This window comes from Podarcis vaucheri (assembly GCF_965113315.1).
Source record: "Podarcis vaucheri genome assembly, chromosome: 4".
Classification (NCBI taxonomy): domain Eukaryota; kingdom Metazoa; phylum Chordata; class Lepidosauria; order Squamata; family Lacertidae; genus Podarcis; species Podarcis vaucheri.
The window spans coordinates 79708835-79723670 of record NC_138762.1 but is presented as its reverse complement, the minus strand read 5'-3'; the positions used below and the strand labels follow the sequence as shown (position 1 = coordinate 79723670).

General features: G+C 40.2%; 1 protein-coding gene across 1 annotated transcript in view; it reads right to left on the bottom strand.

Moving 5' to 3' along the window:
- MRPS9 (mitochondrial ribosomal protein S9) overlaps nt 1-14836 on the bottom strand; it is a 49126-nt gene that overhangs the window by 17843 nt on the left and 16447 nt on the right. Inside the window, exons 2-5 of the mRNA XM_082218797.1 lie at nt 13110-13289; nt 3098-3160; nt 2978-3008; nt 1329-1408 (exon numbers count right to left, since the gene is read on the bottom strand). Coding sequence (XP_082074923.1) covers nt 1329-1408; nt 2978-3008; nt 3098-3160; nt 13110-13289 — 354 coding nt within the window. The remainder of the gene's footprint in view (nt 1-1328; nt 1409-2977; nt 3009-3097; nt 3161-13109; nt 13290-14836) is intronic.

Below are 14836 nucleotides of genomic sequence, written 5' to 3'. Positions count from 1 at the left end.
GAGTCACTAGAAATCACAGTATGGGCTCAACTAAGAACTGCCATGCTGGACTGACCAAAATTCCATCTAATCCAGAAATTCAGCTGTGGCAAGCTAGACAGAAATAGTGTTTCTTAACATGGATGTCTGATGCCTAGCGATTACAGATAATAGGCATGGAGAGATGTTTCCTCCTGTACCTTACTGGGTAGTGTTGGACAATACTTGAACAGACTTTTAATCTACCTACTAATTTTTACAACTGCTGGTAAATTTCACAAAAAAGCCTTTCTGTTAATCCCATGCCCACACTTCGGAGGTGTCATTTTCTTTTGGACCTGGGGAAGGAACTTGTCTGTAAGTTCAGAAATGCCTGTTCTTAAAAGAAAAAGAAAAAATAGGCAGCTGCAGACTTTCTTCACCATACTGATGCAGGACAATTGCATAAAATTAAAGCTAGATTTCTTACAGCTTAGCAAACAAAACAAGTCAGATGGGAAATCAGCTCACTTGTTTAGTGACCACCTAATGTGTGAAGTGAGATGTGCAAAGGCAGCAGAAAAAAGGAAAGAAAGGACAAGCTAAGGACTAACACAACAACCACAATGATCAGGCATGAGGCTTAGGATTTCTACCACTACCAATGTTCACGTCCTAACACAATGCAGTAGTGGGCAACAGCATGTGGGTAGCTCCCACATTCTCTACTCAGATTTGTACCAGCACCAAGTCAGTGTCAAAGTGGATTTAGATAACTGAGAGCCACGAAGTACCCATGCTCTATGGAGAGGCTGTTCTTTGTAGCCTCCGAGTAAAAAAGCGTAAAAGTGGTTGAGGCTAGTGCTTTACTCATGGCCCCGATTTTAAACAAAGCAATGTGAACTCCAGTGGAACGCACACCAATTCTCATGTTTGAAAGGATAGGATAGCTGCCAGTCAAAACACAGCACTGGCCTCTTGCAAATTTCCTGTGTGCTCAAATGTTTAGCTATTACAAGGAAATGTAAGTTAAAGCGTTAAACCTGCTTCACACATTATCTAATATGGCTGTCAATAAGAAACATCTAGCTGCCTTCTGCAACTTTCCTTTCCTTCAAGAATACTGTACATTTAAAAAAAGATTACCATACGAATTTGCCTCTGGTCATCTTTGGTTAGTATTTTACTTATCACAGTCTGAAATTCTTTTGTAGCAAGACCGGTTTAGTAACTATGGGGGAAACCAAAGCTAATAGTCATTCCTTCCTTTGGTAACAAGTTTGCCCTAAGAAAATTATGACAAACATACACATTATGTAATAAGTGACCATTATTTTGGTCCACTAGGAAAAAGCCATTAGATTACTTACATGCATTACAGAATAATAGGACTGCTTGCCAGTGTAAAAGAGAAAGTGAAATGGGCGGCCATCTTTGTCCCACTGGATTGCTGAAGGAAAAGAAACAAGGAAGCAAATGTAATGGTAATTACAGAAGTCTAAAACACAAACTATAGTTTAAACAGGAATAATAAAACCCCATGCGGCACCCAGAACCCTGTTCAGAGAATGCCCACCCTGTTCAGAGAATGCCAGGATATTCTCAGCTGTTAATTTTTTATAAAAAGACAACGTTGGCACCACAATCTCAACTAATAATTTATCCCACTGCTTAACCATGCTAAGGTTATGATCCTGTCTAATATGTGACAGTTCTTCACTCTAAGCTTATTACCTCTCAGCCTGGTCTTACTGGTCACAGAAACTAAGCATTTATAGAAATATTTAGCATATTAAAAAGGCACATACTACCTCAGCCTTATCTATTTGCAGTTAAATATGCTTATTTCTATAATATAGCCCAATACTAGCTCCCACTGATCTAAATAGAACTTGCTTCCAAGTATTCATGCTCTGCATTGCAACCTCAAGTTGGCATCAGGCACATTTACACAGGGAACTATAGCAAAGCACACAGAGAAGAAAAACCAACAAGAATGAACTGGTATGAAAAGTGCAGCTCCAGATTAGATAAAGATATACCAGCAATATAGAGCTGTAACTAAGGCAACAGGCTGTGGTCAGCTCTTTTAAAAACATATACCGTTCCTCTCTTTCTAAAAAGTCAAGATATTTAAGGACCAAGATTTGTGAACCTTAAGGATAAGATATAAACACTGTAATTAGTGACTGCAGAAAGCTTTAACCACCACCTGCAAGGTACAAAGTTGTGGGATTCCACTGTCCCAATATTACATTTTCATTGTGATCGCCAATAAATTTCACGATCTCTTTGGTCAAGTGAGAAATGACCATAGAAGATTAAAAGAAGAGCAAAATAACAAATAAAGGAATCACACAAATATGGCCTGTGATCCAAAGGGCCTGGCAAATTATTCTGCATACCCAAAGAGGATTGAACTTGTTTTATTATTTTTACTATATCCTCAACCCCCACTGACACACAGAAAGCCACTTCTGAAACAGGTATTCCGAAGCAGTCTGAGATGTGTCAAGGGTATCTTTGCTTCCTAGTGAGGAAGGGACCCCTGACCATTAGGTCCAGTCGTGGCCGTCTCTGGGGTTGCGGTGCTCATCTCGCTTTATTGGCCGAGGGAGCCGGCGTACAGCTTCCGGGTCATGTGGCCAGCATGACTAAGCCGCTTCTGGTGAGCCAGAGCAGCGCATGGAAACGCCGTTTACCTTCCCGCCGGAGTGGTACCTATTTATCTACTTGCACTTTTGACGTGGTGTCAAACTGCTAGGTTGGCAGGAGCAGGGACCGAGCAGCGGGAGCTCACCCTGTCATGGTGATTCAAACCTGTCAACCTTCTGATCGCCAAGTCCTAGGGTTCCGTGGTTTAACCCACAGCGCCACCCGCAACATATAAAAACCCAGTGGGCATGGCAAAATTCCAGATGCACATTTAGTAGCTTTTTGTATCCCAACTTTCATGTGCATGTGAACATAACAGAAAACAACTTAAGTGGTTTCACATACACAGTCTACATCCACGTACCTCTTTGCTTTGGAAACATTTCTTCGGGATGCTGTTTAAAAATATAATAAAATAGAGAAATGTTAGCACAACTGATACAAAAACTCTCTCTATATCAACAGCACTGAATTGTGTTCTTACCTTCATTACAGGTCTGGCCCTTTTGTCAAACAGACCAGAAGGAAAGAGATAGGCAATAGCTTTCTGTAAGAAGAGAAAAATAAGACTTTGTTAAACAAAAAACCTTTATTGATGATCATAAGAGTCAAAAATTAGAGCTCTCGTCTCAGGAAATCTAGCACAGAGATGGGTAGACTTCATGCCTGTGGGATCTCTACCCTCTGACTTTCTTTTTACTAGATCTCCAAGTTGAGGTAGGTAAAAAATACCAGTGGAGAGGCAGATGGGCCAACATATAGTATTTATTAAGAAGCAAGGCCTCTGAGCACATGCTAAGCCCCAGAACAAAACTCACAGTCCTTTCACACACAAATTCACTCCTGATTTCCTCCTAAGCCTTCTTTGTTTCAGCAGTCTTATTTTGGATGGAAAGTACCCTTTGTGTTCTTGCCATTGTTCAGCGATTGGGAGACAGAAACCCTTGTCAATCTGCTGCAAATCACTCTGAGGTCTACTGACACATCATGGTCTCTTTTCAGCCAGCCACATAAATTTGCCTACGATTCATCAACTCAGATAATATTAACTGTCAAGGTTAAACTCATACACTACCTTCCTAATTTGGGAACATGTATAATCCAATACCCTCTGTTTGCTTTAGGATGCTGGAGAAGGGAACAGAATGCCGTTTACCAACAGCCAGCGGGAGTTTGCCAGACAAGCTTATTTTGCTCTGGCCTATGCTTCCAGAGAGAGAGAGGAGCCCTATCGTGAGCCTTGACATCAGTGCCAACTTTCTCTAAAGCATGGGTGGGCAAACTAAGGCCCGGGAGCCAAATGTGGCCCAATCGCCTTCTCAATCTGGCCCGCGGACGGTCTGGGAATCAGTGTGTTTTTACATGAGTAGAATGTGTCCTTTTATTTAAAATGCATCTCTGGGTTATTTGTGGGGCCTGCCTGGTGTTTTTACATGAGTAGAATGTGTGCTTTTATCTAAAATGCATCTCTGGGTTATTTGTGGGGCATAGGAATTTGTTCATTATTTTTTTCAAAATATAGTCCGGCTCCCCACAAGGTCTGAGGGACAGTGGACAGGCCCCCTGCTGAAAACGTTTGCTGACCCCGCTCTAAAACATCAGTACATCATCACCATGTGACCTCTAGCAGGTCAAAATAACTGGCCCTGATACACTCTTACTGGCTGCTGCCATTTTTATCACCACCAATTTTATGATTTGCATTGTTGTGAGTTGCAGGGCGAGAGGGAGGCTATATGCCTCAGTCCCTTCTAATTCCTGGACCCAGCAAGGGTTAAAATCTAAGTAAGGATGGGCCATGAAGGTAACAAAGGAAGTGGCTCTGTGCCAGACAGCCCCCTCCCTCAACTCACTGGTAGTTAGAAAGGCAAAGGCCAGGGCTGGGATTTGTGTGTGTGAGCTAGAAGCAAGAAGCTCCTAGCTTCTGCAGGCCAGGCAGCTGGGAGAGACAGAACCATGCCTGGCTCCTGTTTGAATCCAAGCCTGCAGCTATGAGAGAAGCAAGACCCTCTTGGGGTGTTAATGCTGTGAGCCCCTCCATCATAAGCTTAGGTTGCTTATATGTGTAAATAAACCTTATATCTTAAAGACACCACAGTATCAGCTATCCCTCATTCCAAGGAAACCAAATCCTGGTTAAGCGCCTGGAACCCCTGGAATCTCGCACCGCTCAGAGATTGGCGTGTGTGCTTCTGGAAAGAAGTACAGTGGTGCCTCGCAAGACAAAAAGAATCCGTTCTGTGATTCTCTTCGTCTAGCGGTTTTTTCGTCTTGCGAAGCAAGCCCATTCACGGATTAGCGGATTAGCGCTATTAGCGGCTTATCTGCTGATCGGATCAGCTGATAAGCGGCTTAGCGGCTTAGAAAAAGGGGGGGGAGGAAAAAACACCTGCAGGAACTCGCAAGACATTGTCGTCTTGCGAAGCAAGCCCATAGGAGATTCGTTTTGCGAAGCACCTCCAAAACGGAAAACTCTTTCGTCTAGCGAGTTTTCCGTCTTGCGAGGCATTCATCTTGCGGGGCACCACTGTACCTCATTTCACTGTGTTGTGTCCAGACACCCATCCTTAAATAGGAAAGACATTGTCTTTTCATGGAGGACACACAGAACCAGTGGAGGCTCCAGATGAAGAGTGGGAGGTGGGTTTTGCCAGTGAGTTCTATCCACGAACAGTTTAGATCCAACCCATTGAGAACAACTTGTAAGAAAATAGCTCCAACTCTGTGATGCCTCAAGTCTGCATAAGGTCTGATGCGCGTGCATGCATTTCCCCCACTTGGTACAGGCTGCAGGTGAAAGCGCTTGCAAGTGCTAGCTATTTCCAACTTTTCAGCAAACAAGGAAGTCCGTAATAGCTCTTAGCTCCATGTCAGCAGAGTGCATGAAGCTCTGAGTTGGGCTAATGTGTTTACATTGGTGTGCCAGGAAGATATCCAGTATAACATCTTAATAATTTTAAAACTATCTAATATAGCATATCTGTGATACAACGTAGCACAGAGGCTACATAAAATTATATAAAATTCATTATGATTCTGAACCTTGAACTGTTGCATAAAGAAATACTAGTGCAAGCAGAATTTGTCTACAATGAGAAGAAAAAGTCTCAAGTCTGCAGTTAATATTTCTCTCTCTGAAGAATTGTGTTGTATTGCTGGTTACATTAACTCAAGGCTATTACACACTGATAATATTTTCTGTGGACACAGATTGGTTTGTCAACGCTATCAACCCACTGGAGTGGGTTGTGGAGTGCGTGGAGTGTATAAAGACCTCACCTATTACTTTATTAATACCCTATTGGCATTCCAAACAGAAATTCTGAGAATTCAGCAGCAAACAGAAAGGATTAACTTGATTTTCTGGAATGGTATTTTGATTCTCTTAGTGACTTGATGAATTCCCATTTGTTAGTCAATGGGGATATTGTACATATACAGAGTAGGTGAACATTCATTTGTGAACAAATGGGGATTAATTATAATGACAATAGAAAAACCCACTGCAAGCCAACGGATATTAAACACCATATAAAATAACATATCAAAAGAATATATTATGGAATACTGGGACCGACTATGTATACTTATTAAGTAGTCTCTTCAGTGCCAGCTTCTGCTTGATGATTCAAACAATAATTTCAGCTACAAGAGCATAAACACTGACTGTTACATATCTGTAATTAAAGTAGAACAGCATATTGCCTGTGTACATGCTAAAGAGGTAGAAAACGAGGCAAAGGCAATGATGAGCACAAACTATGAGTGCTCTGCACAAGACTTTTCAAGGATCTGCTTCTTTCTTGGTGGCATTCCCACATCACTGAATGGTAAGAGATCCACTTCGACCCTCATTGAAAATCTGAACTGAAACCAAATAGCTAAAACGGATTCACATGTGCATGCAATTCCAAGTAAGGAATTTCCAATAAATTTTCTATCAAAAAGATTCGACAACAGCAAAACTTTCTGCTGGTTTATCATAGAATGGTAGAGTTGGAAGGGAAGAGGAGGGTCATCTAGTCCAATCCCCTCTGCAACGCAGGAATCTTTTGCCCAACATGGGGCTCAAAGAATAAAATTATCATGCTCAACCTGAGCTAACCTGCAACCTTAAAATCATACTTTTGGGGTGATCTGAGACAGCAAGGAGGACATGTTCATCTAGACTGCAGGCACAGGAAGATCCAGCTGCTAGTGCTGCTCATATCTAGCATGCAAACATATGGCACTCTAAAGGACAACAACCTAAAGGTGACTTACTGTGCAATGCTAGAATAAGAAAACTTGCTCTAGTATGTGCCAACATCAGGACTCAGTGCTATTAGGATGCTGAAATCTTAAGTCAGAACCCCGTTACTGTTCTACAGATCCACACCTCTTTTCACCTTATTATGTGGCTTCCAATGAAAATTCTAATGTTTTCATTCATGTCGTTTCGTCAAGAAGCCCAAGGTACTTAAGCAGTCCAGTCACTGGTGAAGCTTAGCTTCAGCAAAGCTACTGCAATTGGTGCCCTCAGACCACAACACTTTTTTGTTTTTTAAAATCAGAGAGAAAGCCTGATTTCTTGTGGACATCTGTATATATGAAGACCATGCTTTACAGAAGCAGCTCACCACACCCAACTCCTTAAACTCAGGGCAGCCTCAGTTGTGATCTTTGGTGCAATGCAAGATACTGGTGCTGAATGAAATAAGAGAGAAACTGTGGCACACAAGCGCAAGTTAAGAAGGTGCTTTGTTTTACAACTGTGGTTCAGTATTAATATGATGAAAATCTTTGGAGGCCCATGTATTTCTCCAAGTGTCTTAGGGTCCTAAAAGAGACAAAATACGCTGTGCCTGTGCCAAGATTAGAGGCCGGCACTTCAGTAGCAGACAGGTGCCTCACCTGAAACTACTAGAGCAGTGCTGGTGAGCTGACCAATGCATACTATCACTCTACAAATAACACTTTTAAGTCTGTTCCTTCTATGAAAAAGAAACAAACTCCTGATGACTCACCTCTCATTTCTTCTCCACCAAAAAGTTCTAATTTATTTTTTAATTGAGACTTTAAAGAAAAGGTGTGGCATTCGACTAAGCTTTACTCAAAGTAATCCCACTGCCGGGGCAACCCAGCAAGATGGGTGGAGTATAAATAAATAATAAATATTATTATTGTTAATGGACCTAACTTAGTCATGTTCAGTAATTTCTCTTATTTTATTACTTTATTTATTTATATCCTACCCTTTCCTCACATTGGAACTCAAGGCAGCTTACACAAATTGAAACAGCCTACACTGAGTACGGCTTAGTTGACTACCACTCAAATAATTCTGTTCAAGCAACTAAAGAAGCTGAAAGAAATCATCCAGTCCAAATTACAGGTGTCTTGAAAATATTAATTACCAAATGTTTAACGCATATGTATTCAATACTAGTCACAATTTTTTTTATAAAAAAAAATAGTTTGATTCGTATGCAACTATGGCAACACAGTTTTTCAGTTTTGATTAATCTGATTGTTTTTTACTTGTCTGTCTCTTCTTTGGAAAATGTGCAAGCAGCAGAGTTTATCTTAAGTCTGAAGGTGGGCTATAGAATTCTAAATGACCCAATATTATTTTATTGTAAAGTTAGTAATATGTACTCGTCTAATTTGTGTTTGATTTGTTTCATAAAAATGTGTTCCTTTATAATTATTATTTATATTCCAATTTGATATTGGGGTGGGGAGACAGCAGCTTATGCTATGCTGAACATTGAGCTGAAGCGGATCTCAAGAAATGGACCTATACGTGCCAAGTCAAATATGAGCAGAAAAGAAAGATGAATGGGTAGGCTAAAACTGCTGCGGAGGTGATATACTCCCATACATTCAGGACCCAAATTACACGAAAACGTTACTCTGGATAAACGTTAAGGATAAAATTAATGTAGACTTTGGCACCCTTTTTTAAGTGAGCTGCAATCACATGTTCTGATGGACCCTGAAAGAAGCAGGAATTACTATAGCCTCACATGCAAAGAAAATAGATACTTTGGCTTCAAGAAAATGTTATCAAGAGGAAGACACAAAATTCATTTTCAAATACAAACTAGGTATGATGTTCTGTTTCCAGGTGATATCATGACATAACTGCATGAACCCCAGTATTTTTTTATTTAGAACTGGGTATAAAAAATGATGTTATGTTACCAGCCAAATGTATAGGCGATATATAAAAATGTTAAGTATTTTCCTGCTTTCTTATAGGAGTCTCTCAACTGATGTTTTATTCTTTTCTAGCTGACAGGCTTTACAACATCTCCTCCAACTTTCTTCCAACTCCATTCAAAAGCAACCTACAGCTACTTTATATTTTGTAATAAGAATCAAGGTATCATAAACCTCCCCCTTGGTCGATTTGCAGCAAAAAGGGGGGGCAGGGGAGAGACATGTTCTTTTGGAGCAAAGGAAGCTTTCCCTACACCTTTTAATCCTTTTAATAAATATGCTTTACGCAATAAAATTATTCGTCAGAGAGAACTACGCTGCTCTGCCTCTTGGAAAAAGGCAAATGCCTTTTGTCAATGAAGTTAGTTTCTTAAAACATTTGCTTTACATTTATGCATTAGACATTAGGTCACTATGCATTAGGTTGCGGGTTCCAGCCCCACAATGGGCGAAAAGGGGACTGGACTAGATGAACCTTGGTGGTCCCTTCCAACTCTATAGTTCCATGATTCCATCAAATGCTACAGGCAGTCTGCAAATCAGTACAATCCAGACGTTTGGCTTACCCTACCCACCAACTTATTTAGCGCTCACATATACCAACAACTCTCACCTTTCTTTATCAAGCTTTGAACAAGGAAGCCGTCTTCAATAGAGGTCCAAAATAAATAACAGGATGATGTGACTGCATTTAATGGATTATAAAATATCATTCCAAGTTGGCTTGGGCACTGGTTGGGCTACCTTTTTTTGAATGGTTATATGTTAATATCATCCAACTGTTCAAAGCTAAGGTGTGTTTGCACCATACATTAAAAATGAAATCACAAAATAAAAGGATTACATTCTCAACCCAGGGAAAAGCACTAGGTCAGGACTGCAATCTCTATTAATTAGGTATCCCAGCTGGGCAGCGGGTATGCAGCTGTTAACTTGATCAATGACTTACCTAAATGTCATCTCTACTGATTCGCTTATAAATTACCAGCAAGTGAGACTAATGTACAGGTGCTAATTTATTTAAACTGTTCTCTACAGTTCTACATAGCTTTATAAACTGCATCTGGCACCTAATGTTAGCTGTCAGTTGTACTTAGACATGCCTGTCCTAACGACTCTGTTCATTAGAAATGAGCACAAATTATGAAATATTGTGAAAAATGATACATCAAATGGAATGGGCAAAGCGAATCAATTAGAGAAACTTCATACTGCATATTCACACATAGGAGAATAAAACATCCGGATTTCAGAGCACGGTCTATAATACCAATTAAAAAGCAATTGGTAGACTTCTCTTCTGCAGAGTTATATATCAATTTACTGGAGTCCCCCCGCCTCTCCCCAAGACACACAGTTGTAATTTATAGCTTAACTTTTTATTTCTAAAAAATAAAACCACCAGGAAAGCACTACTCTGCGCAAAAAAATATCTCGTGAACGCAATGACAACCCCGTTAACATATTTCTCTGTATGACTTGTTTCAAAACACACACATCCAAAATGCCAGTAAGAAAAAGAACCCTAGGATGTCTACTTTGGAAATGTACGACACACACTGATTAACAGTAGACGACAGGAGATGCATAAGTACTCATCAGAAGGAATTATTACCATTCCAAGTGTAAAGCCTGATAATTCTGCTGCCAGTGCTAAGCGGCTTTTATATTTTTATAACAGAAATTTAATTATGCATAGCAGACACTGTTATACAGCCTAAGTATTTACAACACCTGATGTTATTTGAACAAGCATTACAAGTACTATGCTTTGCTAAGTAAAATGTTGTTCTTTGTTGTCTTCTCTTTTTTAAAAAAAGATAACGTGTTGAACTGGTCTTATACTTGACATCTGCAAGAAGGAGAAAATGAGATTTTTCAGGATATACCTAATTTTTGTCGAGGAAAAGTTTTCTTGAGGAGGTAGTTTGCAATAAACTAGACTTGGGCCTAATGCCTGATTCACAAAGTTGTATCTAAAACCTCCAGTGTTTCTTGGCCACAAGGTTGGGGTTTGGTTCAGGATCTTAAGATTATGTCATATTAAGGCTCAATATAGTGTCAGGTGACTTTTTCCCCCTTAAAGCATCTAATATTATTGGAAGGAACTGCTGGGGAAGAACTGGCATGTGTGAGTTTAAGAGTCTATCTAACTAGGCTGTTTGGAGGCAAGCTGTGTTCTAAAACACAAGGCACTAGTAAATACATATAAAAGCAGCAGCGTGGTGGGGAGATCATTTTTTGCAGAGAAAAGAGCAAAGAGTTCCACACTCTACCTATGCCTCCTCCCTGCAAAATGAATGAATGAATGATCTCTTCCTCAAATGCTTTTTCCTTGGCCTGATTTCAAGATCAGAACTTATCCCTTACAAAGGTGGGAGGTAGAGGTTAGGGGACTGAGGGAAGAAAGCAGGCAAGGAATGAGTTAAACTGCCCCATTCTTGCCCACTGCTTCATCCCATTTTTTGCAAATACACAAGGGAATGTAACACTTTCTGTTTTGATTTTTACCAGTCCCAGCATTCAGATAGGGATGCTGGCAATCACTATGTCTGAACTGCTGAAATTTCCCACTGCAGGATGAATTGGAGTAACTGCCCCTGGCTAGTGTAAATCAAAGCTTCTCCATCCTACGTATTAGTTGTTATACCCTCATTTCCCATTTCCAGGCCAGTCTTCCTTTCTGCAGAAAGAATGTTGGAGTCATCACTGACTTGTTTGGGCTACATCAATAACACCTCCTGGCTGCTGTGGCACATGCTACCTAGGATCAGAGAGAAAAGCACCCCAGTATGTGTTTTGAACCAGCGGCATTGTTAGGAGTAGCACAGGAGTCTTGAGTCCCAGATTTTTTGGCACTGGGCTTACAGAATCACCCACCATTTTCAATTGACCAGTGCCAAATCTGTGCCATGAGCTTGCGTCCCAAATCTTAACAATCTCCCTTCAATCTCAGGGGAGATCAACAAGCATTGAATTGGTCTGTTAGCCTTAACGAAGTTAATAAACATGAGGAAATGCAAGTAATTCAAGCTTAAAGAACTGACTTGCTTATCATAAGGTTTTTAATGCTGACACAGACTCTCTAGTGTGTGCCTTTACATCAAAGCTGCTCAGAGATCAATGCAACTCCATATAAACATGGCTTCATGCTGAGGCATGCAATGTGGAGGTCAAAACTTGAACCAGTCTAATAAATAAATTTGTACTGGGGGGTGGCATATTATAAATCTCTCCCTTTGTCCCAGTAGCACAAGAGCTTTTGGCTGTACACTGTAGAACCAACCAGCAAGGTGCATGTGCCATTCTGGAAAGAATCAGAAAAAAGGATAGGACCAAAAGGGAAGATAAGACTATTTTTAAAAACTGAAACAACAAGGAGAATTAAAATTGCCCTGCTAGATCAGAACAGTTGTGCAATATTTTGTTTTCAACATGGCCACCTACACAGCCTGCTTTTCAACATTTGTAGGTAAGTCAATGTGCTTCCATCTTGCTCGTTGCAGCACCCAGTATTCAGAGACATTCTGCTTCCTTATGTGGAAGTTACATTAAACTGCAATGGCTCACAACTACGGACATTTTGTGCCATACCATCAAAAAAATAACACAGGGTCGAATGTGGTGGGGTGGGAGAGATTGGATTGGAGGGAAGAAAGAAATATTAGTTCCAATAATTTTTATTTTATTTTATTTGATCAGCAAAGCACCTAACACAGGGGCAACCAGAAAGAATTAAAGCTCAATGTCAAATATGTACTTGAAGTCACAAATCAAAAGCGGAACAGGCATGTTTACTCTGAATAACCTCCTGTAGGTCTTGCTCCAAAATAAGCATGCAGAGTTGCAACCCAAGTGTTGGCCCTAAGTGTTGAAAAAGGTCACTTGCAATGCTAGCTGTTATAGTATCATACATGAAACCCCAGCATAAGTCTACCCAGCAGGTCAAATTACGGGTAAATGCTTCCAAATGCTATATAAACCTTGATAGTGGTTCTTACGACCTCAGATCAAGGGGATTATCCATTAGTAGTTTTAAAAAGAACCTGCTGTGCTTTAGCAAGGTATAGTATAGAGTTCTGCAGTGTGATGTCTGACCTCGCACAGTAGTAGGGGTAGAATCTCTATTCAGAGCCACAGTTGCAATGTTTTCTATGTATAGTAGCATTCGCTTGTACGCTGACAGTTCAATTAAAATTCACGGAGAGCTGAGGGGCTCATGCTGAAGCAAAGAGCTTTCAATTCTGAAACCCTGCAGTAAATTACTTCTCCAACTGAGCAACCATACTTACATCAATATCCTCTTGGGTAAAAGTTTCTGGATCTTCTCCCATCATGTTGGCTAAATGTCTCTTTCCTATGTTGAAATCTTCAGTCTGTTTTTTGATAAAAGCTTCTGTGTACTTTTCAGGTCCTGAAGCAGCAACATTTTTCCTCTGCACTGTTGTGGTAGTGCAGATCAGTCTTAATGTCTAGGGAAGGGAAACACAGATCACAAACCTCAAAATAAAAGGGACAGCGTGGATATTATATCAAGGCACAGAATACGGCAACCGTGCCGAAGCTAAGACAGTCTGGACTCCTCAGTGCCTGGTTGAGACGCTACCAGGGAACTCTTTTTATGCTACCTTTATTTCACTGACAGAAGATAGATAGGCAGGATATAACTGTAGAAAAACACATATACAGATGTGAGCTCACTTGAATTCTTGGGTAAATTATACTGTCCCATCTGCATAACCCATCTCACAGGGCTATTGCTGTGGAGCTAAAATGCATCTTAAACTCCAATACATTTAAAAATTTAATACATGTTAACATAAGACAATCCACTTGATTTTCCTGTTAAATACTACTGGAACACTTCCAGGGATCTGGGGCTTGTGATTAATATGAACTGAGTGAAATTCCATTGTTCCTTTCAAACGTAAAGCTCTAAAATAGTGGTAGGAAACTTGTGATCCTCCAGATGTTGGATTCCAATTCCCACCAGTATCGGCCAGCAGGAGAGATGATGGGACGTATAGCCCAGTAGCATCTGCAGGGGCACATCCCTATTCTAGAAGAAGAAGAAGAAGAAGAAGAAGAGCCCTATTCTAGAAAAGAAGTGACGTGGCAAGATTAATTATTGCTCTGTAAATATCTGGCATCTGCTCTGTAAATAAATTCTCATTAGGGGCTATTGTTTTCCAAGAAACTTGGTTTTCTGAGACAGATGTCACAATGAAGCAAGCAATCGTTTGTTTTTCAAAATGCCTGCCTTTAAACATACAAGACGTATTTTATTTACATATCCCCATCTAATATAACTAATTATCAGGTAAAGTGTTCCTATGATATTTTGGCAAGCACACAGACAAAGAAGGTGGAAGATAGGTCTAGGTCACTTATGGTACGTGTTGGCAAAGAAAACAGGGGTGGGATGGAAAGAAGGAAGAGAAAAGGAGCTGTAAAGAGAGTCCACTTCTCTAGAATTCTATGTGCCTAAACCTTCAGTAAAACAGGTTACTTAATTTTCAATATTTTCATGCACCTGATTTTTCAGAAGCGAGTGAAACTCAGGACATCCAAGAGGCCAAATTTCACACACTCAAATCCAATCTGGCTCACATCCTCTTTCATGTGTTAGCTAACAAATGTAAAAAAAAATGATGATAGAAATACATATTTCTTGAGTGCACTGAAAATTTATTAAGGTTGCATTTCATAAGCACCTTTACTTGGAATAAGTCTCACTGAACTCAGTGTAACTAATTTACAAGACTAAAGTCTTAGTACCCTATACTGTATTGAATGCATGCGTGCAAACACTTATTTTTAAAGAAATTCTACACCATTCTTGGTAAATGTTGACCAATTCTTAAAACTTTAGATTATGAGGACTCCAAGCTTTTTAGCATATTTGCCTACCATATTGACTAAGACAGCCCATTTAAAAAGCCTGGCTGACAGTTTTGGCTGAGCAATTTACTTCCTCCCTCTTAAAACCCTAGTGCGATTGCCATCAATGCCTACTAGC